Raw genomic sequence first — 22,564 nt, 5'->3', positions numbered from 1 at the left:
CAGGAGGGACGCAGTTTTCTACAACAGTTGTTGGGGCAAAAAAACGTCAAGAGAATGACAATAGCACTGAACAACATGGATAGTCAAGATGTATTATCTTCCAAATTGGAAGAAGAATTCACATGTTTGTCAAGATCAGCATCAACAGGTGTTTGGTACATTGATAGCGGGGCTTCAGCTGTCATGACTGGAATACGAGAATACTTCTTTAACTATCAAGAAGAGCAGATGGACTTCCAGATCACAATGGGAAACAGAACAAAGTGTACTCCAGTAGGGAGAGGCACCATAGCGTTTCAAACGGAAGCAGGAACTAGCATAAGAGCCACTAATGTACTGTATGTGCCGAAGTTAGGAATGAATCTGAATTCAGTGTCCCAATTACAGGACAAGGGGTATGATGTATACTTCATTGGAAGGAAAGTGTATGTCAAACATCCCAGCTGGAAGAAGAAGAGACAAATTGGAGCTCAAAGCAACAGATTGTATAGATTGCAGCTCGAATCTCCAATGGCACTAATAGGCAGTAATCATAATGGGGAAAATGAACTAAATGAAATATGGCACAGGTGAATGGGAAACTTACACCATGGAGCATTGAAAATGCTCAGAGAGACTGTTACAGGGGTTCCAATTCTCAGTACTGAACATGATGATGTATGCAGAGGATGCATACTAGGGAAATGTGAAAATTCCTAGATCTAACAATCTCAAGAATCCTACTGCAACCAACTGAACCTACTTCACCTAGATTGTAAATTACATTACAAGCTTATTTCAGATTTCTTCTTGAAACATTGAAGTAAATTACTGAAGTAGCCTACACCAATTAAATATGATTCTGAAACATAGAAACTGAGCAACGAAAATAGAAACACATAGGACACCGTTATTTTTGGACAAAAGTCCCTGGAAAATCCCAATGCGGGAAAACTGGTGCAGCAACTCTGAGGGTTTTATTATATTAAGCGGTAGAAAATTTTGAATACATCACCGAATACCTCACAAGGTTATTCAGTTATAGAGAGAAATAATGGCAGAAGCTTTGTGAGTTTACCTCACACAATCACTGAGAAAAAGTCTCTGTTTTTCCAGCTGCTGGATGAGATGCCCCTGGCAGGCACTGCGTTATCTCTGCGCTACCTCTACGTTGTCCCAGCGTCAACCCTTTCAGGCACTGCGTCACCCAACTAGGGAATCGATCAGTAGCCCAAAGTCATTGCTCTCAGCCTCCCAATCTCACACCCCAGCTTCCGGCTACTGAAACTGAACCTCTGCTCTAACTTTCGACTTTCTCTCTCTCCCTCTGCACTGCTTCTGCATGGCCCTTCTGGCCCTGCATCAACCTCTGCGTTAAGGCTTCTGGATCACTCACTGCCTCTCTCTACTGATGTATCTCCGGCTGAGAATCTCTCTCTCCGAAAGCTACTATCCCTGAACCTCAACTGCATGAGATCTCCTCAATCGATTTTTCCTCCTGAGAACTTCTCGCTTCATAAAATTGATTTTCTCAATCTCTCTGTGTATTTCCCAAATGACCCTCAAGCCCCTTCTTATATCTTCCTGTTGGACAACCAACAACATAGATTAAATCTTATTCAAAGGCTCAAATAATTTTGGCTTGATCCATGGCTTTTTCTAGAAGTTTCACACCCGATTAGATTAATACTCATTAATATTTTAATTTCCCATTTTAGTCCTAGGAACCCCATTAAAAATATTAATTATTTTAATAAAATCACTTCTGGGTGGAATTTCCCAAAATGCTTTCTGAGTTATTTGAAATGCATGTGCCCAAGCCTCCCTACAAACTTTGAGGCTTATAGCACATCCAATGCTACCCCAAATCAAAATGGATGGCATCAAAGCAGGGCATCAAAAGAGAGTGGATAGCTCCATATAATCCACAACAGAATGGAGTAGCGGAGCGGAAGAATAAAACAATTGTTGGGGCATCAAAGGCTATGTTATATGACCAGGACTTTCCTAGATTCTTATGGGTTGAGGCATGCAACACATGTTGATTTGGGGTAGCATCGTATGTGCTCTAGCCATGAAAATTGGTGGAGATGCCTATCTATCCTGGAGTACCAAGCTCTGGGAGCTTGCTTCAAGCCATAAAGGGCCTTCTTCAGTCTGCACACATGGGACTCCTTCCCATGCACCTCAAAGCCCTGTGGCTGCTCAATGTACACCTCCTCCTGTATGAAGCCATTGAGAAATGTAGTCTTCACATCCATCTGGTGGATCTTCCAACCCATCTCTGCTGCTATCGATATAATGGAGCGGATCGAAGTATATCGAGCCACGGGAGCGAAGGTCTCCTCATAATCAACTCCCTCTACCTGGGAGAAACCTCTAGCCACAAACCTTGCTTTGAATTTCTCAATGCTGCCATCTGCAGCATGCTTTACCTTGTAAAGTCATCTGGAAGTAACCACGGATTTGCCCTCAGGCCTTGGCACCACCTCCCAAACATCATTCTTCATGATAGAAGAATACTCCTCCTGCATGGCCTCTCTCCAGACTTGCTGGCTGGCTGCCTCCTCATAGCTAGAAGGCTCAGAGTCAAGGATATTGGTAACCATCGCCATATAGCTACAAAACCTCTTAGGTGGTCTACTCTCTCTGACCGGCCTCTTCGACTCAGCAACAGATGAGGCATCTCTCAAGGTGTCCTGAAGCCACTTGGGCTTCCTCTTCCCTGAGCGCACTTCTCCCACCGGAGAATGAAACTCCTCCTCATCATCATCATCAGGACCCTGAACTCCTGACTGTCTGTCTGCTGTCCTCCGGCCTGCACCTGAACCTGTAGAAGCTGAGGTACCGTGTGAACTGTCCATCAGTGGACTCCCTAGTGAACTGCTCTGTGAACTGCTCTGCATGCTGCCCGGAGCACCACCCCTCTAGCTCGGTGAGCCACTGCTCACTGACGGACCTGACATCCTCATAGATGTACCTCCTGATCCCTGCCCACTGGATCCCTGCGACTGACCCAACTGCTGCTGAGGGTCTGGCTGATCCAGATACTCTAACTCCCGTGACCTCCTAAAGGCCCTGTCCTCCTCGAACTTCACATCTCGTCTGACAACAACTCTCCTCTGTGCAGGAATGTAAATCCGAAAGGCCTTTGAGGTCTCACTGTAGCCCACAAAGATACCCTTCTCTGCAGTGGGCTCTAGTTTGGTCCTCTTCTCCTTGGGTATATAGGAGTATGTAATGCATCCAAAGATATGAAGATGACCAATATCAGGCTTCTTCCCAGAGAAAGCCTCCTCCGGAGTCATGTGCCCCAAGGCACGATGCGAACTCCTGTTCTGCAAGTAAACAGCTGTGTTGCAGGCCTCTGCCCACAAGAACAATGGCAACCCCTGATCATGTAACATGGCTTTGGCAGCCCCTATGATGGATCAGTTCTTCCTCTCTGCAACCCCGTTCTGCTGGGGGTTGTAAGGAACAGTGAACTCCCTCCTAATGCCTACCTCCGCACAATAGTCAACAAACTCTCCAAGGGTGTACTCTCCTCCATTGTCCGACCTCAAGGACTTGATCTTTCGACCTGTCTGTGTCTCCACAAGAGCTCTAAACTCCTGAAACCGCTTGAAGACCTCACTCTTGGTCTTCAAAAAATAAATCCAGGTCCTCCTGGAGTGATCATCAATGAATAAAACATAGTACTCATATCCACTCAAGGAAACATGAGACATCCGACCGCTCACATCGGAATGAATCAAATCAAGTATCCCAGTCGCTCTGCTGTCACTACTGGGAAAAGGGGATTTGGCAAACTTGCCCATCGCACAACCTCTGCAAGTATCAATGTGATCAGCACTGAAATCTGGCACACCTGTAGTGATCTCCCGCAATGTCCTCAAGGCTCCATGATACATATGTCCCATCCTGCGGTGCCAAATCTCACACAGCTCAGAACTGCTAGCTCTACTGTCAGTACTACTGCTCAATGCCAAAAGGGGCTGAAATGCAAACTTGTACACCTTTGCATGGCATACACCTATCACTCTAGCTGAATCAGCTGGAGTGCCCCTGGGATACATCAACACCTGTCCTCCCCTGAACAGTACCTCATATCCTCTGTCCTCCAAAGCTGAGACGGATATGAGGTTCTTCCTCATCCCTGGCACATAAAGAACATCTGACACTTTCAAGGGAGGTTTGGACTCCCTCTGAAATGTCAGTGTCCCCACCCCGACTGCTCTAACAACTCTATCATCAGCGAGTACTACCTCTATATCAGTGCCACTCTCTGAAAGCTCTGAGAAGTACTCACGGACTCCTTTCATGTGACGTGAAGCCCCACTGTCCACATACCAGATACCTGAAGATGCTCCACTAATCGAGGGAAAAGCATGCTCCCTCTGAACCTGTGTGGCAGGTGATCCTGCACTAGAGGACTCACACGTAGTGAACGCAAACTCCCGGTCAAAACGACCTGCAAAGTCCTCAATCTCTGCTGAAGCCACCACGTCCTGGTTCTTCCCCTTCTTCTTTTTCTTCTCTGGACACACAACTACATAGTGTCCCATCTTTTGACAATTCCAACACTTCACCTTGGAATAGTCCTTCTGTGTGTTCCCCTGTTTACCTTTACCTTTGCCTTTTCCCCCACCACTGCTTGTGGAAGCCTGCTTCTTCCCTTTGCCTTTCTTGCCTCCTGCCACCAGTGCTACATCCTCATCCTGCTCAACTGGCTTGGCTACCCCAAGCTGACCTTTCCTGATCTCTCTTTGAATGCAATCATCCCAAAACCTCTCCCATGTGGGAAGGGTCTCACGTGCACAAACCCCATCAGCAAAGTTCAACCATTAATGGGGGAGGCCATTCACTGCAATCCGCACCAACTCAGTGGGTGGAATGGCCTCTCCAATCACTGCCAACTCATCTCTCACATTAGTAATCTTTGTGAGATATCCAGCTGCACTATCATTACCCATCTTAATGTTCTTCAGCTTCTCCTTCAAGACCATCTTTCGGTTCTCATTGGTACTCTGGTAGAGATTGGACAATGCTGTCCACATCTCATGGGCATTGCTCTTTCCTCTCACATGAGGAATGCAATGGTCTTTGATTCTGTCTAGAATCAGCCTCTTACGAAGAGAGTCAGGATTAGTGTGACAGCCCCTTCTCTGAGTTCCCTGCCACCAACCACACCTTGTGGGGTTGAAGGCTTTTCTCACTAACTTGTACGTAGGTGCAGGTCGCAGGGTCAACAGGACTCTTCACAGGAAAAAGAGTCGAAGGTGAGTCATCTCAGGATATTCAGAAGTGCCGCATATTGTCACATTCTAGACGAAAAGCGTAGTAAGCTGGATCAGACTGCAGAAAAGGGATACCTCGTAGGGTATAGCGAGACCTCAAAGGCATACAGAATCCACATTCCAAGAAACAGGAAAATTGTAATAAGACGAGATGTAAAGTTCATGGAAGATAGAGCTTTCAGAAAATCTCGAGAGATGCCAGCAGAATGTCAGTGAGCAGATGTTCCATTAGTCCAACAGCAGCAGGGGCAGTAGGAAGGACAAGCAGGAGGACAGATATCAAGATTGAGTACTGTAACCAACACTAGTATTTCTTGGGGAGTAGGAGATCCAGGCAGTTCTCAACAGATGGAACAGCAGGAACAGCAGGAGGATTTGATTGAGCCTCCCACCACCAATGGTAGAACCAACAGGGAAGTACGGCAGACGCTGAGGGATGCAGAGTAGTTTGTCGGAGCTCCTAGAACTGACAAGAGGCAACGTAGATAGCCTGACACTTACGAAGCCTTGGTAGCACATGTTGAAGAGCCCTCCAGTTTTCAGGAAGTCGTACAACACCAACTTTGGGTGGATGCCATGGTAGAAGAGTATAGTTCTATCATTATGAATGATGTCTGGGAAGTGGTACCTAGACCACAAGATAGATCAGTTGTAGGAACAAGGTGGATCTACAAAATCAAGTATGCTGCAGATGGCAGTATAGAGAAGTACAAGGCTAGGTTTCTGGTAAAGGGGTACGCACAAAAGGAAGGAACGGACTATGAGGAGACATTTTCCCTGGTAGCTAAATATACCACTATCAGATCAGTTATATCCCTAGCAGCTCAAATGGGATGGGAGATTCACCAAATGGATGTCAAGACAGCATTCTTAAACAGGGTGATAGAAGAAGAGGTGTATATAGAATAGCCCGAAGGCTTCGAAACTCATGAAAAGAGAACTCATGTATGCAGGTTAAAGAAAGCCCTATATAGGCTCAAGCAGACACCCAAAGCATGGTATGGTCAGATTGATAGTTACTTGCAGCAGTTGGGATTCATCAAGAGTGATGTTAATCCCAATCTCTACTATCTAATTGTGGAGAATGAGCCACTTATTCTTGTATTATATGTGGATGACTTATTTCTAATAGGGTCATCTAGGCTCATAAAGGACTACAAGAAGAATCTTAAAGCAGAATTAGACATGAAGGATACGGGGTTAATGCATTATTCTGTAGGGTTGGAAGTTTGGCAGAAGAATGGGGAGATCTTCCTTGGGCAAGGAAGATATGCTACAGAGATTCTGAAGAGATTCAGAATGCAAGATTGTCGACCCATGGCTACGCCTATGATCACCAACTAGAAGAAAATAGATGCATCAAGAGAAAAGCAAGTGGACCCCACCTTGTATAGACAGTTCATTGGGTTGCTCATGTATCTGGTCAACACTAGGCCAGACATTTGTTTCGCTGTCAACACCCTTAGTCAGTTCATGGTGGAATCGAAAAGTGTGCATTAGGCAATAGCTAGGCAGTAGGCACATTCTTAGATATGTCTGTGGAACAGTCGGATATGGGTTTTAATACACACGACGAGATGACGTCAAATTGAACGGATTCACAGATGCAGATTGGGCAGGTAGTTCAATAGATTAGAAAAGTACCTCCGGGTATTACTTCAACATTGGATCAGGAATGATCTCTTGGTGCAGTGGGAAGCAGAAGTCGGTAGCTCTGAGCTCAACAGAAGTAGAATATATGGCGGCCAGCACAGCTTTGTGCGAAGCTATATGAATTAGAAAACTGCTTGTGAGTTTGTTCAGGAAGAGGATGGAAACGACCAATGTTTTCTGCGATAATTAGAGTTGTATCAAACTCTCTGAGAATCTAGTATTTCATGATCGGTCGAAACACATTGATATCAGATGTCACTTTAACAGAGACTGTGTTAAGCGTGGGGCAGTACAGTTGCAGTATGTCCCCACAGGAGATCAAGTAGCAGACATACTCACAAAGGCTCTAGGAAAAGCTAAGTTCATCCAGTTCAGGGATAAGATGGGTATGGTAGAGAACCCATTTCAATAGCAGAAACAGATGGTTTCTCAGTTGCAACAGCAGCAAATGAGAGGGAGTTGCAGTGCAAATGCAGTATTTGGTGGGCAATGATGTCAAACATTAGAAGTGCAAAGCGAGATGTTATAGAGTCAGGGTGATGCTTTAGCATGTTGCAGTACTAGATCACATTCCTCGCTAAGAGGGAGTGTTGATTTCTAGTAGCATCGGATGTGCTCTAAGCGTCAAAATTTGCAGGGAGGCTAGGACACATGTATTCCAGAATACCTAGAAATTGTTTTGGGAAATTCCACCCGGAGATAGTTTTATTAAAATAATTAATTATTTTAATGGATGCCTAAGTCTAAACTTAGGAAATTAAAATAATTAAAGGGTATTAATTAAACTATGGATGAAACTTCTAGAAAAAGACAAGAATCAAGTCAAAAGTATCTGAGCCATTGATCAGAATCTAATCTGGGTCATTGAATGATCAACAAGAGAATTATAAGGACCTCAATGGGCATTTGAACACACACCAAGTAGATACTCAGTGGCCCAAGTAGATCGATTTTCTCACTAGGTGAAGTTCAGTAAGAGGAAATCAAATCAGAGGGTGCATTGCAGGTGAGAGGAAGAGGGTATCAGCAAACGGCAGGAAGAGGCAGCACAGAAGAGGGACGAAGATCACCCACACAGGAGATAGCTCAAACGAAGAGAGTCAGGATTAGTGTGACAGCCCCTTCTCTGAGTTCCCTACCACCAACCACACCTTGTGGGGTTGAAGGCTTTTCTCACTAACTTGTACGTAGGTGCAGGTCGCAGGGTCAACAGGACTCTTCACAGGAAAAAGAGTCGAAGGTGAGTCATCTCAGGATATTCAGAAGTGTCGCATATTGTCACATTCTAGACGAAAAGCGTAGTAAGCTGGATCAGACTGCAGAAAAGGGAAACCTTGTAGGGTGATCAAATTGGTGAAGCCTTAACTAATCTAATTAACATCATAATCTCCTAGATCTTGTTATCCTTAAAAAGTTTTCCTTTACAGTTTTCCTTAGGGACCACCGCCGTTGACTTAGTTAGGAGAGAGTCTAAACGGAGAGAGTTGGGATCAGGTGACAGCCCCTTCTCTAAGAATTTCACTTTAAGGCCAAACCTAGTGGGATTAGGAACTTTTCCCACATTCATCTAAGTGTGCATCCTAGGCGACAACAGGTCTCTTATCTTGACTGATTCTGTTTAGGATCTCAGAGTCAGCAAGAGTGAATCTATAATTACTTTGCTGAGTTCCTTCCTTTTCCATCTTCTCAAACACCCACTTGGACATGGCACCAGTCACTTATGCTCCACGCTCATATCTTTTGCAAGCTTCAAGTGCAAATTTTGAAGAATTGTTATCAGATTTGAAGAATATGTACTTTTATTGTTGATATGGAGCTCTGGTTTGTAACTTAAATGTCTGGATTGCCAAAAAATAAATAGAGGAAACAGAAAAAAATTGGGAGGAAAATATAGGGAAAGAATAGACACTCTTGATACAATACATTGTGGACCACATGTCATTACCGACCATACAGAAAGAGCTTGCAAACAGACTTCCAGAGACAAAAGATGTAAATTTAAAAATTAAAATCTTTTTTTAGTTAAATGGTTAGTTAAATACCTTTCAATAACTGCTTCCATAACCTTGCCAACTGTCTCACTATTTTGTAGACCTCTAAGCCCTTCGATCAGTTCCCAGAATTGCAGCAAAGCATTTCTACAGAAGATAAGTCATATTTTTTGAAAATCACAGGTCACACTTATGCTTGACATTCATAAAAAACTGATCCCAAGACGAAGAATGCTGGAGCATAACCTTGATTTGGATGTAATTTTTAGCTCCTTGTGACTGATTGTCTCTCGATGAATGAACTGAAAGATATAGGATTGTTAGAATGCATATCAATAATAGCATATACCATATATATGTAGTGTACGAAAATTCTTAGCATGGAAACATATATTTTCATCATACATAGTTCATAAGTAAGTAGTTGTTCAAGATTCAATCTGTTGCCAGTAATATGAACACCATGATACAAGAAAACAAATAAACTAGAAGTGAATGTCACAGATAAAAATGAGATGTTTCACGTTAAGGACAAAGATATGTTGAAGAGGAGACTAGATCACTTGTCAATAGGGTAACGAGGTCATAATCCAGTATTGGGGGCCTAACTCAGCCCCTGGGGGCAGCTCAATTGACGATGGCTGTGTTATGTAAGTATTATGTGAGCTATGAGATCTGAGGTTCAAATCCCGCCCCGATTAACCTGTGTGCAGAAGGGGCATACGTAGACACCTAAAGGCTATAGTGATAGTGGCTGGAATTGAACCCATGACATGCAAGTATGAAACCAGCCCAGTTGAGATAATAATAAAAAAGGTATTGGGGGCCTAGCTCAAGGTTTGCCTCAACATGGCATCTAATTAATAGGTTATAGACACCTGAAAGTTAGAATGATCTAATAAATACAAAGTTTGGGCCTTTAGCTGCCAGGATGGATAATAGTATATGTTAGATTTAAGACTTTTGTGATCCATAATGTAGATAGATGTCTTTCCGATTAATCACATTATCAAGATTTGGTCGACGTTTCGAACCAACTAACGTGGCCCATCCTCAGGACAAGGTTGTGAGAGCAAATTCAGTCAGATGGATGACATAAGAACCAACATGACCATCTTAATTCCAAACCTAAGAAAACCTGTATCTTTTTTGTAGAAATACATTCTGTTTGACATGTATGCAACCATACCAATTTTAAAAGTAACCAATACGTGAACAGTGGTTGATTCTTAAACAGTTGTCATCCATATTCTTTCTTATTGAAAAGTGATCCCTGTTAGCCAGATAATGGTGACTATATATATTCCTGCCATGTTGTTTATATATCCACAAATCTACCAAGAATTTCCACTTCCAGCTTAGAAGCGAAACCAAGAAGGTTGCATATTGTAAAGAGATGCATTTGCAATTCTGCAATCCCAAAGAAATGGTTTCATTGTTTCCTCTCTGTTTTATTATACACCGCAAAAACAGTTAACCCGGGCATAGATAGCCTAGCCTTGAAAGAAATGGTTGGTTGATTATCATCTAGCCTAAAACTCAGGACTTGAATGCAATTGTTTCATTCGATATTTCATAAGACCTATCTTATGTATCTTGTCCCCATCCTCTAACAAGGCTTTTTTCTATTGAAACTTTAGTATTTATGTTCATACAGACTACTGTCGACCAGCAGAACAGAAGGTTACCATATGTCCAGCTCAGACCCTTAAAGATAGAAACTCTCTTGTAGGTGCATCTTATTAAGATGGCACCCTCAACAAATTTTACAATGTTTCAAGAAAGGTAATTTTGTCTATGTTGCATCCTAAACCTACACTCAAGAGATAAAGCCCTGAAATATGAGAGGCATCCTAGGGGAATGTCGGAAGGTTGCTCCTTGTCACCATCACAATCCTTCCTTTCACTTTATGCCAGCTCTCCTGCAGCACAAGGGGACTTCCCCTGTAAAAATGAAAGATGAATTTAGAAATAAATTGATGATGCATTACAAAGACCAATGTCAATCCGATAGGTGATGGATACATGGTTAACAAGCAAGAGAGTTTGAACAGTATGGAGAGAGGTGTAGTTAAGCTGTTACAAACATGCCCTAACCAACAATGTGAACACTTAAATATGCAGAAATTAAAAAAGGGGCCTGTTTCCCTTCATACGAACAAGTGACAACTATACTTTAGGGTGGTAACTTATAGAGAATTTTCTTGGCTTGACGATGGAGGGTACTAGTGGTCATTCCTTTCATGAATTTAATGTTCTTGGGAATCTTGGGTATTTTGTGGTGATAACATGCTCTTCGGTGTTGATTGTTGTTAACTGGCTGTCATGATTAAGTTGGAATTGCATTCTCATTACCACTTGATGTACTCCTCAATATTTAGATGGTGAAGGCTCACAAGTGCTATGATGTGATGCCTTTGATCAATTTGCTTGATGGTTCTAGCTCCTTCCCTAATGGTTTTGTTACCACAAAATCTAGCAGGTCTTGAAGAGGGAAACCCTACAAGATGAAGAGTGTTGTAGAGGCACAGAGTGATAAAATAACAGTAATATTTATATTTATTTTATTATATATGAATATGAATGGTGGTGTTACAGTTGATGGCTCCTGGCATAAATGTAGCCTCAGTGCCTTTACCTAAGGGGCCATGATCTTTTGATCGTGCCCCTTCTTCGTAAATTAACCTAATTAATACATAACAATTTAATTATTTGATTTTTATACATAACATTGTCTTCCCCTCATGAAATGCTTTGTCCTCAAAGCATAGGCAACGAGGGGTGTTGCTGACGAAAATCTTATGTTTCACAAGAAAAATCTTCTTTCGGTAGGCTCTTCCACTTGATGAGATACTCTTTAATTACTCGAGAACGTAATCACTTTTCTCTTGTGGCAATTATAGCTTCTGGTTCTACTACAACTTCCCCTTCATTATTCAATGTAAGAAGTGTTGTTTGCGTTGTTTGATGTTTTTCCAACATCTTTTTTAAATAGGAAACATGGAAAACGTTATGGACATAGCTTGTTTCTGTTGGATGGTGTTGTCATTGATGTCAACCCATGGAGTTGACTGGGTTTGACTTTGACCAAAAACACCAGTCATTGATGTCAAATGATTAATGAACGCTTCTTAGTAATTGTCGGATTACATCAAGATGGAAGCTATACAGTTGGATGGTTGAAAACCCAAGTTCTAGGGTTTGGGTTCCTTGGACTAAGGATGTGCCCCGACTTTGTCGAAGGTTTTTGGTAGGTCAAATCATAGAGTTTGGGTCGGAGACCTATGTCATTAGATTCTCCTCGAAAATATGTTTTTGTTGATATGTGGTACGCCCCGAGAGGCCTCCTAGTTTGAGAGATATTCACAATTGAAGTTAGTGACCCAATTTCTAGGCTAAAAACCCCAGGGGTAGTGACATGACACCTCCTCCTACAATTGTCAACATATGACATTGTTTATCACTGTAATCTCACCCCATATAAGTTACATAACTTCAAAACCAAAGACAATAAATCAATCATTGACTTAATACACTCATATGTCACCTACAAAACACACAAAAGAGGGTTAGTGTACAAATTCCTTAGAACTTAAACAAACAAATTTATAATACTTATAAAATAAATTAACCATACCTTAAGGAATCTTAAGAAAAGTATTAAATTATTTATTTATTTTATAAAAGGTATCCCTCATATTGTAAAGGCTAATATCTTTCACTCATAAGACTCACGGCCTTTCTCACTCATAAGGCTCACGACCTTTCTTACTTAAGACACAAGACATGACTTAATTAAAATTTTAATAACTCCTTCATGAAGCCCTTTCCTTGTCCTATAACGGTCACTTATGAAGTCCCTCTACAAACTATAAAGGAAGACCCATCACTCCTCTAAAGACATAACTTCTCACATGTCTTCTGAAATTTTCGGCCTAATTTTAGGAAAAGTACAACGAATAGGGCTCCCTCTCAAGCGAAATACAAGGTAAGTTCTTGTAGATTTCTTTAAGTTGTTTTGGTTTAGTGTAAGGTTAGGCCGCAAGCCTGTTTGAGCATTTTTCTTTTGCTAGTAATGAAGACTATACTATGGTCTAGGGCATCAAATTTTAAGGTCTGTTTATGTGGCCTAATTTGAAGTTGTAGTGGAGTACTAAAGTCTTCATCTCTGTGGCATTATTTGTAGGTACCGGTGACCTTTCAAAACTAGTCTTGAATCCTTTTAGGACTGCGTATTTCTGATCATCTCTAAGTATACATGACTGTGGTTCTTGTGGAGTACTTCAATGCTTGATGCTTGTGCAAAATTCTTATAACTTCAGGATAGTATGGTCTCTCATCTGAAACACTACAAACAGTACTCTAGTATATATACCTGTGAATACAACTTAAAGTTAAGCCAACCTGTTGAAGTCACTTAAGTAAAGAAGCCAACTTTACTATCATTCTAATAGCAGTCCAAATTAAGTTCATTATAGTAACAGTTTTGCATGAAAGAAGATATCTAACAAGGTATGATCGTGTGATGTTTGATCCTTGTAGTCACTGTGTGAGTAGGTTGATCTAAAGCACATCTTTCTCAATTATCCAGAGAGTTGAAAACTGAAGTCTCTAGCAAAATTCTGAGGGTAAACACATATGTTGTGGCATGCACTGAACCACTAATCAAAGACGTTGAAGGGCTGATACTTAAATAATTCACTGTGCAAAGTCTTGAGACTGATGCTGCCCTCTTTTCGATGCTATTCTTGCAGACCTTAGAACAGTGATTTGGCATTTTGATATAACCTCTGTAATATGATGACTTTTTGGCAGCAGCAGTAACACTAATGACAAAATGACATTCATCATCATGTGTTAATAATTGTGATAACAGTCCTCAAGTGTATAGATAGATTTAACAGAGACTTAGAACCTAAGTGATGTGACAATCTAAGATATTACACCTAGATATGACACAGTGATTTAAAGACCTAGGACTGTAATTACAGTGGCATGCGTAACCTACAACACATTAACAAGAAGTAAAGCAACTAGACAAGATGACAAATGACACAATAACCCTATGTAGTAGTGCATGAGAATTTGTGTTAACATAGCTGCATTACAGTGTTTTGGCCTCTTGACTATGACCTTTTTATAATCACTGTACCTTGACTGTGACTTGATACATTGACCTACTTGACACAACAATGACTATGAATTTTTACCAACAGTGACCTAAGTTATGATGGCCATCTATGAAGCAACAACACCTTTGGAATATGCTATGCAGAGAACTTGATCCATATACTATATGACTTTTGTAGTATCGGGTATTGAGCTATGACAAAACTGAGAAGTGTGAATTGAATTAACACCTAGACATAACTAATGGACCTGACATGTAAATGACTTAGCAATGACATATGGTCGACTATATTAATAAAACTATTATGATTGTGATGTGATACATTGACACACTTAGATCCAAACTATAGGTTGCAGTAATACTTGACATAGTGAGTAGGTTGTCTATGACAGATGGTTGACACTACAGTAATACTTGACATAGACTATCATGACCTAGGGATTTGTCTTGTAGTGATGACCTAGAGAGTTTACAGTGACACAACTGTAACCTTGCAGGGCAGCAGATCTTTGAGGGCAATATCATTTTATTGTACAACAGATTGACGTAAAGATGGATAGCAGTGTATGAGCAGTGCTCAATAGTGAAAGGAACATATGTTGGTAGCTCTCCAAGGACAGAATTTGAGAGCATTTGAGGCAGGTCATAGGGATGACCTGAGGCACCTTGGTTTGTGCCATCATTTGATAGCAGTGCCAAATGGTTGCAGCATCGTGTGCAACTTGATAGTGTGGCAGCATGATATATTGAGTCTTGATGCTTATTCATTCGTGAGCAGCTCAGTGTAGTGACATGCAGTGGCAGCCAGCAGATGTGCAGTGATCTATGTGTGCAGTGACAGTGGTTGTGCATTGATGACTATTCATTCATGAGCAGTGACATGTAGTGATAGCCAGCAGTTGTGCAGTGATTTGTAGTGACAGTGATATACAGTGTGCAATGACAGTGATGTGCAATTGAACAGTGATAGCTTGTTGTGTAGCATCATGCAACAACTAGTTTGTGGGCACAGTGATCAACGACTACCAGGATTCGATATCTATTCTACATTTTCCTTACAGCTATTCTACATTGATTCAGAGTACAAGGGATCCAGTCTGAAAATTGTGAAACGTGGTCTTTTGGCTCGTCAAGGCAGGTGATTGGAGTCACCTTCAGGTTGTGGCCTGAGAACACTTCAGGGTGGCAGGGTGGTGCTAGGGCAATTTGTGGCTTGCACATGGCATTGTGGCGTCCATTTAGTTGTGGCTGATAAACTAACAGGGAAGCAAAGCATCCTTTCCAACAGCAGCCAGTAAACAAAGTGTTGGGGCACTCATCAAGTTCTGGCCTGATCTACAGGGCGTTGGGGTGTCCTTCTAGTTGCAACAGGATATTAGGGTTTAGTAGCATCCTACAGGCTAAGTTACCAGGATTCGGATACGGATACGGATACGGATACGGATCCGGATCCGGATCCGCTAGTTATTTGAAAATCTAAGATCCGGATACGGCAAGGATACGTCACGTACAATATATATATATATATATATATATATATATATATTTTAAATTTTAAAAAACACCTTAAAGCTAAAAAATCAAATACTCCATGAAACCATCAAACATTTTTAGAACACTGAATGATAAAATCATAAATATGAAGATTAAAACATTGAAATGGTGCATTGTCCCTCATACAAAGTAACAAAAAGGATCATGATTCATAATATCATGAATGATAATAGTAAATACATTTACATATCCTCAAATGGATCTATATCTTCTGCATATTGCAACTCTACATCATGAATAGATGATGGGGGTCCCGGAATGTAGGAAGTTGCATCAGTAGACTAGACTGGTGGTGGAACAATATCCTCAAGTAGGTTGAGGTGAGTCATGGCATTCAGTGTCAGGTTCAAGTCAGAGATCTCAGGCTCCACATCCCACATCCTGCTCGGACCCTTTTTATACTCTGGTTCAACATGTGATAGAAGACGGAGGTTGGAATGAACATAAACAAGGTCCTCAGCCTTTGTCGCTCCCAACCTGTTTCGCTTCACTGAATGGATGAAGCCATATGTACTCCAATTCCTCTTAGTTGATGAGGAACTAGCAACCTGTGATAACAACCTAGTGGCTAGAGTAGAGAGATGAATGCTATCCCCACCATGGAAACCCCACCAAGTAATAGGATCAAGATGTCCTCGATCATCCATAGCTACTCGATCTGAAAAATTACCAGTCGACTATACAAACCTTCCAAATTCTTGGCGGACTTCCATTGCAACTCCCATATCTCTATAAATTTTCTTCAAGGTTGTCTTGTATCCTTGTACCACTTCAGAATCTTTGTTTGGTGCTGTTCTACCAGGTAAAGACAAAATTTTAGAATGATAGTATTTAGGGTGCAATGCATATGCCAGAAGGTGTAATGGCGTGGTCATTTTGTTCCACCTTTCTGTAACTATGTCCTTCACTAAATAATAGAATGTTTCATGAGGGTCATTTTCACTTGCCCTGATAATTTCCCTTATCCTCTCCAACATACTATCAATGTTTTCATAAACTTCCCCCAAGCAAGGTGTATTCGTATCAAATGCCCTGATCAAGGTCAAGATTGGTTCAGTGAACTGTAGAAGATATTGAACCTTGTCCCACCATGCATCATCAAGAATGATGGACTTGATTTTTTGCCCTCTATCAAAAGTGGAAGTCCTCCATGATTCCCAAAGAGGGTCAATGACCATTGCTTGTAGTGCTTGTCTCACCTCCACAAGTCTCTTTATGACAAGAGTGTGGGAGGCAAAACGAGTTTCAGCAACCTACAAGTTTCAAAAGGCCAAATCTCAAATGAGAAACCATATATAAATTTGTAATTAAAAATAAGAATTTCTAATACAAATAGTATTGATTAAAAAAATTACCTTTAGTAGCTCCAACTTTGCAAAACCCCGATAAATGGCTTGGGACATTGAATGATTTGTTATGAACATTTGGATTTCTTTTGATGCTACATATATTTCATTAATCCATTCAATCTCACCAATCTTGGCAAGCATAAGGTTCAATGAATGGACTGCACATGGAGTCCAAAATATGTGATCATATCGACCCTCCACAATCAAACCTGCAACTTTACAAACCTGTGCGTTGTCTGTAATGACTTGGACAACATTATGTGGCCCCACCTAAGTTGCACGAAACGGGGAAACGGAAACGAGTTTCCAAAACGGGAAGCGAAACGAAACGCGACCTCCCCAAATTTTGGAAACGGGGAAACGCGAATATATATATATATATATATATATATATATATATATATATATATCTTAGGAATTTAAGAAATATGTGCAATCATAAAGCATATATGATACATTCTAATTTATTACATTATGATAAAATTGTCAATTGTCAATGCATAGACTATAAGTATCTAAATTTACATCACATTTACTCATGAATAATCACATAATGAAAATAGAAATATCCAAAATCAGCCACGAGAAATTTCTAATTTTTTGTCTCGTGGTTGATTGGGAGTCTCCTCCTACATAGTCGAATGACCTTAGTGCTCTTGATTAAATACAAGTTTCATACCCTAGTACCCTACATTCTCTTGATTATTGGGAGTCTCCCCTGCATAGAGGGCTTTGTTCTCTCGATTAAATACAAGTTCCATACCCTAGTACATGATAAAATCCAATGGAAACATTGAAATCTCCCCAATCCTGAAATCCTGAAAAACAGATAAGTCTGCTGGATTTTGAGTAAGATCTAAAATTCTACTTTCTCCATATGAAATCCAATGACGGCGAAACCACTCTCAAACATCCTGAGTCATTTCATGGTAATGTTAAAAATTTAAGTAAAAGGATGAAAATGAAAAATAAAGGAGAATATCACTTTTACTTTAAGAATTTAACATTACCATGAACTGCATATCAACACTAGGGTAAACGAATGTAAGAGATCTACATTAGAAAAAAAAAAATTAAAAAACAAATGTTTTTTTGGGGGAAACGTGGCCCGTACGGCCTGGAAACGCGTTTCCGACCGTACGGCCACGTTTCCGTTTCCGTTTCGGGAAACGTGGCCGTACGGCCGGAAACGCGTTTCCAGGCCGTACGGTACGGGGAAACGCGTTTCGTTTCGTTTCCCCTGGAGAAACGCCCCCTAGGGCCACGTTTCCTGCAACTTAGGGCCCCACACTTTCTATTGCATCAATAAGAATTGTGGATATGAAAGATGCATCTTTCTCTATTCCACTGCAATCAACAGCCTTCAAAAACATTGCCCCTTGGGGGCAAACTGCAACAACATTAATTAATGGGCGGTTTCTTTGGTCTCTCCATCCATCAAAATGATGGACACCCTTGTTTCTGCCCATGTATCCCGGATTGCCTGTAGCTGTCTATCCACGGATTGTCTCTCTGATGCCAACAAGGTAGTGCGGACCTTTTCATATCCAGGACTTGTGTACCCTTTTGGCGCTTCATTAACCGCCTTAATCATTTGTTGCCAGTAAGGGGAACGCACCAAATTGAATGCTAGCCCATTTGCATAGATGCAACGAGCTACATGTTCATTAGCGATGTCTCTACCTTGATTATTGAAACACACTTCAAGAGGGCCTAGAGTGGCCCTTTTATTAGATGTAGCAGCAAGCCTAGATGGCAATGGAGGCCTAGTTGTAGAACTTTGCACAGGGTGTTTTCCCTTAGCAAGTTTCCTATCAGCAGCTTCTTGCAAAGATGCATAGAATTTCATTTTTCCAGGACTCAAACCTTGGCCAGGTTTGCCATTTGCATCTTTTGGCCCGGTGCATACTTGCACCCTTGTGTTAGTTTGACCGGTGAGATGGGCCTTCACTCTAGTATATGAGCCATTTTTTATATCTTGGCATTCATTGCACTTCCATTTAAATGAACCACCTCCGGGATTTTTTCCAATAATCTCCACATACTGCCATAGAGGAGATTTTGGGTCTGTTTTGATGATTTCCCCTTCACTATGCTCATGTTGTGAATCTTGTGATGGTTCCATTATGATAATGGTATAGACTCTATTGGTTACTTGCAACTGCATATAAAAGTCAAATTATAATAGATTATCAATAAACAATTAAAAATTAAATTGTAAATACATTAAAAAAATTAAATTTATAAATACTAAAACTAAAACTAAATACTAAATACTAAATACTAAAATAGTAAATTTTTATATTGACTACACTATATGACAATTATGTAATTATGTATGGGAGAGCTACTCATGTGCTAATGACAGGGATATATGGCTGTGACAATTGTGCTACTAAAGGTAATTTTTTTAATCAATACTATTCCTGCTGCCTTATAAATTTATAATCACAGTATATAAAAACTGGACCACAGACTATTCAATGTATGGCAGTGAGCCTATTTGTAAATATAACATAAACATATAACATAAACATATAACATATAACATAAGTTTATAACATATATTAAATATTAAATTTTAATATATGAATATATTAAATATAAGTTTATAACATATATTAAATATTAAATTTTAACATATGAATATATTAAATATAACATATATAATATATATTACATATTAAATTTTAATATATGATTAACGGTGCATATATTAATATATGAATATATTAGTTATAACATATATTAACCGTAACGTTGTCATATATTAATATAACAGTGAACCACACAGTCCCTGTTAATATATTAATATAATATATTAATATAACAGTGTTGTTAATATATTAATATAACAGTGAACTACAGCGCTTACACTATAAAACTGTTGAAATAAATATTAAAAGTTTAATTACCTGTTAAACCCTTGGTTTGTGCGGGCGTGAACGGTGAACGGTGCCAGCAGCCTGACCAGTGAACGGTGCTGCGTGCTGCGTGCAGTGGGTCCGGCGGTAAGCCCGCAACAAAAAACTTAAAAAGCGTGTGCAGGAGGGGCCGGCACTTAACCCGGAACGAATACTGTGCAGGAGGGGCCGACTGCTAAATGGCGACAAAGGAATAGCGGACAAAGCAAAGCAGAGTCCCGACAAAGAAAATGCTTTAATATATATGGGGACCACAAATTACAATATTTAAACCTAAAGCGATATATGAAAGTTAACCTAAAAAATTTCTGCGTTTTTTAACTTTTGCGGCTACCCTATCACCGCTTCCGGCAGCCACCAGCGGGATCCGTATCCTGTAAAGGCTGCCCGTTTCCCAAAAGCGTTAATTTAACACATATGTATTTTAACCATTTTTTTGGAGTATCCGGATCCGGTAAACATAGCCTACAGGTTGTGGCCTATGAATCAGGGGGTTGACACTTCCCTCAGTTGTAGCTGAAATCTTGATATAATGAATTTTCTTTTAACAGGGAGAAGACAATTACTAAAGAAGCATTTGGTGGCTTTTGACCCGGAGGGGGTTTTCCACCTAAAAATCTTTGTGTCCATTGTTTTATCTTTCTGCATTGTTCTGTGGTGTTGTCTATTGTTGATTATTGTTTATGATCATCTAAAGAAGAACAATAATAATCACTGAAGATTAAATAATGCTCTGAAAAAGATTAAAAAGTGCTAATTGCTAAGAAATACCGATTCACCCCCCTCTCAATGTTTCCAACAGTTTATGGTAATTTAAAACCATAAGCTACTTGATTGATTTTCTTGATGATTTGATATGGTTCATAGAACTTAGGAGCTAGCTTGTTTTTTCCTTCTTCTTTAATGATAGCTGTTTGTAAGGTTGGAGTTTGACATATACCCAATCTCCTTCGCTAAACTCTCTTTTTGATATGTGTTGGTCAACTTGTTATTTCATACAGTTTCTTGCAATATTGAGATTCTCCTTCAGTGTTTGAACGACTTTTTGGTTCTCCTCTAGTTGATCTTTTACTGCTAGAATTTTTATATCATTTATGGCTAATTCCTTCCATTTTGGAGGCTCATAACCATAGAGAGCTTGAAATGGCGTCATTTTTGCTAAAATGTGATAAGTGGAGTTGTACCACCATTCTGCCAGATGTAACCAATCAAACCATTTGTTTTGCTTGTCTGTTACAAAACAATGAAGGTATGCTTCCAAACATTTATTGACAATTTCAATTTGCCCATCTGTCTGGGGGTGGTACGCTAAGCTCATGTTAAGGGATGTCCCAATTTGCTTGAAGAACTCCTTCCAAAAGTTTCCCTTAAACTTGGCATCTCGATCACTAACAATGATTCTTGGAAACCCATGAAATTTATAAATATTTTTGCAAAATATTTTAGCAATTTGTTTTGTTGAATCTAAAATTCTTATGCCCATGAAGTGTGCATATCCAGTGAGTCAGTCTACAACCCCTTTCTCTTTATGGACTTTCACCAATAAGAGTCCCAGTATGAGGTCACCTATGATAGATATCCTAAGTATAAAGGTATAGGGTGACCAATAGGCTCCTAAGAGAAAAGCTTAATGTAAGTATAAGGTTCCAATTACCAAATGGAGGCAAATCACTTTTCCAAGAGAGGTAGAATTTATGAGCCACAAGAACTAGGGCTTGATTAATAGGTTGAGTGTTAGGATGGCCAAAGGTCAAGGCAAGGAGAAAGGTTTTCCAACAATGATTTTCAATAAGACAAAAGCACATAAAACCCTCAAATTGGCCCCCAAGTCGAAGCAACACCAAACTAGGGTTTACCTAGGGAAGACAACTAGGGCAAGAATGTTTATTGATAAAAATGAAGTGAATGCCTACCAAAAGGGTTGATTTTAAGGCAACCAACTATGCCCTTGGCATTTAGGCTCTCCAATCCCAAAAATCTTCCTTGCCTAGAAATTCACACCAAGCCCTAGCTTGGACGCTTGGCCTTGTTGGGGCCGAATTAGATTAAGAGGAACAAAAGATAAAATCTATGGATGAAAAGTGAGTTTGATCACCAACAAGGTAGGTCAGTGCCTTATTCCTTTTAAGGATGGAGTCTATGAGTTGATTGGATGGCTAAATTTGCTAAGGAGTAAGGATAATTGATGCCCTAGGATCAAAAACCTTAGTGATTATTATGTAATGGATCAAGGAGTTTTATGGAAGAGCTAATCAAAGTTCACCACTAGGATTATCATTCACATGTTATTCATGAGTGATGCATGCAATAATGATATCCAGATTCTATCCAATAGATTTTCAATAAATTAGGGCACAATAGAAAACCATAGATTCAATATCTTCCATACATTAGACATAAAGAAAAGATTCATTCAACAAAATGGTGCCTAGTCTCAGAGTAGAAGACAGGTTGGATGGTACTACAAATTTCAAATCTCGGAAGACCAAGATACTCCTTGTCTTGGATGAAAATGATATTCAAAATTATGTGAAGGAAAGTGTCTCAAAACCACAAGATGTTGAGGAGAAAGCCAAGCATAAGAAGAATGAAGCAAAGGCTAAGAGGATCTTGATAGATTCATTAAAGGACCATTTGATTCCACATGTTGTTGACTTCAAGAGTAAGAACACTAGCAGGAAGTTAG

General features: G+C 40.2%; 1 protein-coding gene across 2 annotated transcripts in view; it reads right to left on the bottom strand.

The window, feature by feature from the left end:
- The window catches only part of LOC149185742 (uncharacterized), a 552,948-nt gene that overhangs the window by 182,840 nt on the left and 347,544 nt on the right, over nucleotides 1–22,564 (bottom strand). For both annotated transcript variants that reach the window (XM_089410789.1, XM_089410788.1), the window contains 2 exons: nucleotides 9,167–9,222; nucleotides 8,972–9,067 (listed from right to left, as the gene is read on the bottom strand). In XM_089410789.1, the coding sequence (XP_089266915.1) occupies nucleotides 8,972–9,067; nucleotides 9,167–9,222 (152 nt within the window). The remainder of the gene's footprint in view (nucleotides 1–8,971; nucleotides 9,068–9,166; nucleotides 9,223–22,564) is intronic.

This window comes from Pinus tabuliformis, chromosome 3_1, assembly GCF_031772625.1.
Source record: "Pinus tabuliformis cultivar Carrire ecotype Pingquan chromosome 3_1, CPIR1, whole genome shotgun sequence".
Classification (NCBI taxonomy): Eukaryota; Viridiplantae; Streptophyta; class Pinopsida; order Pinales; family Pinaceae; genus Pinus; species Pinus tabuliformis.
This window is presented reverse-complemented; position numbering and strand designations above follow the sequence as displayed.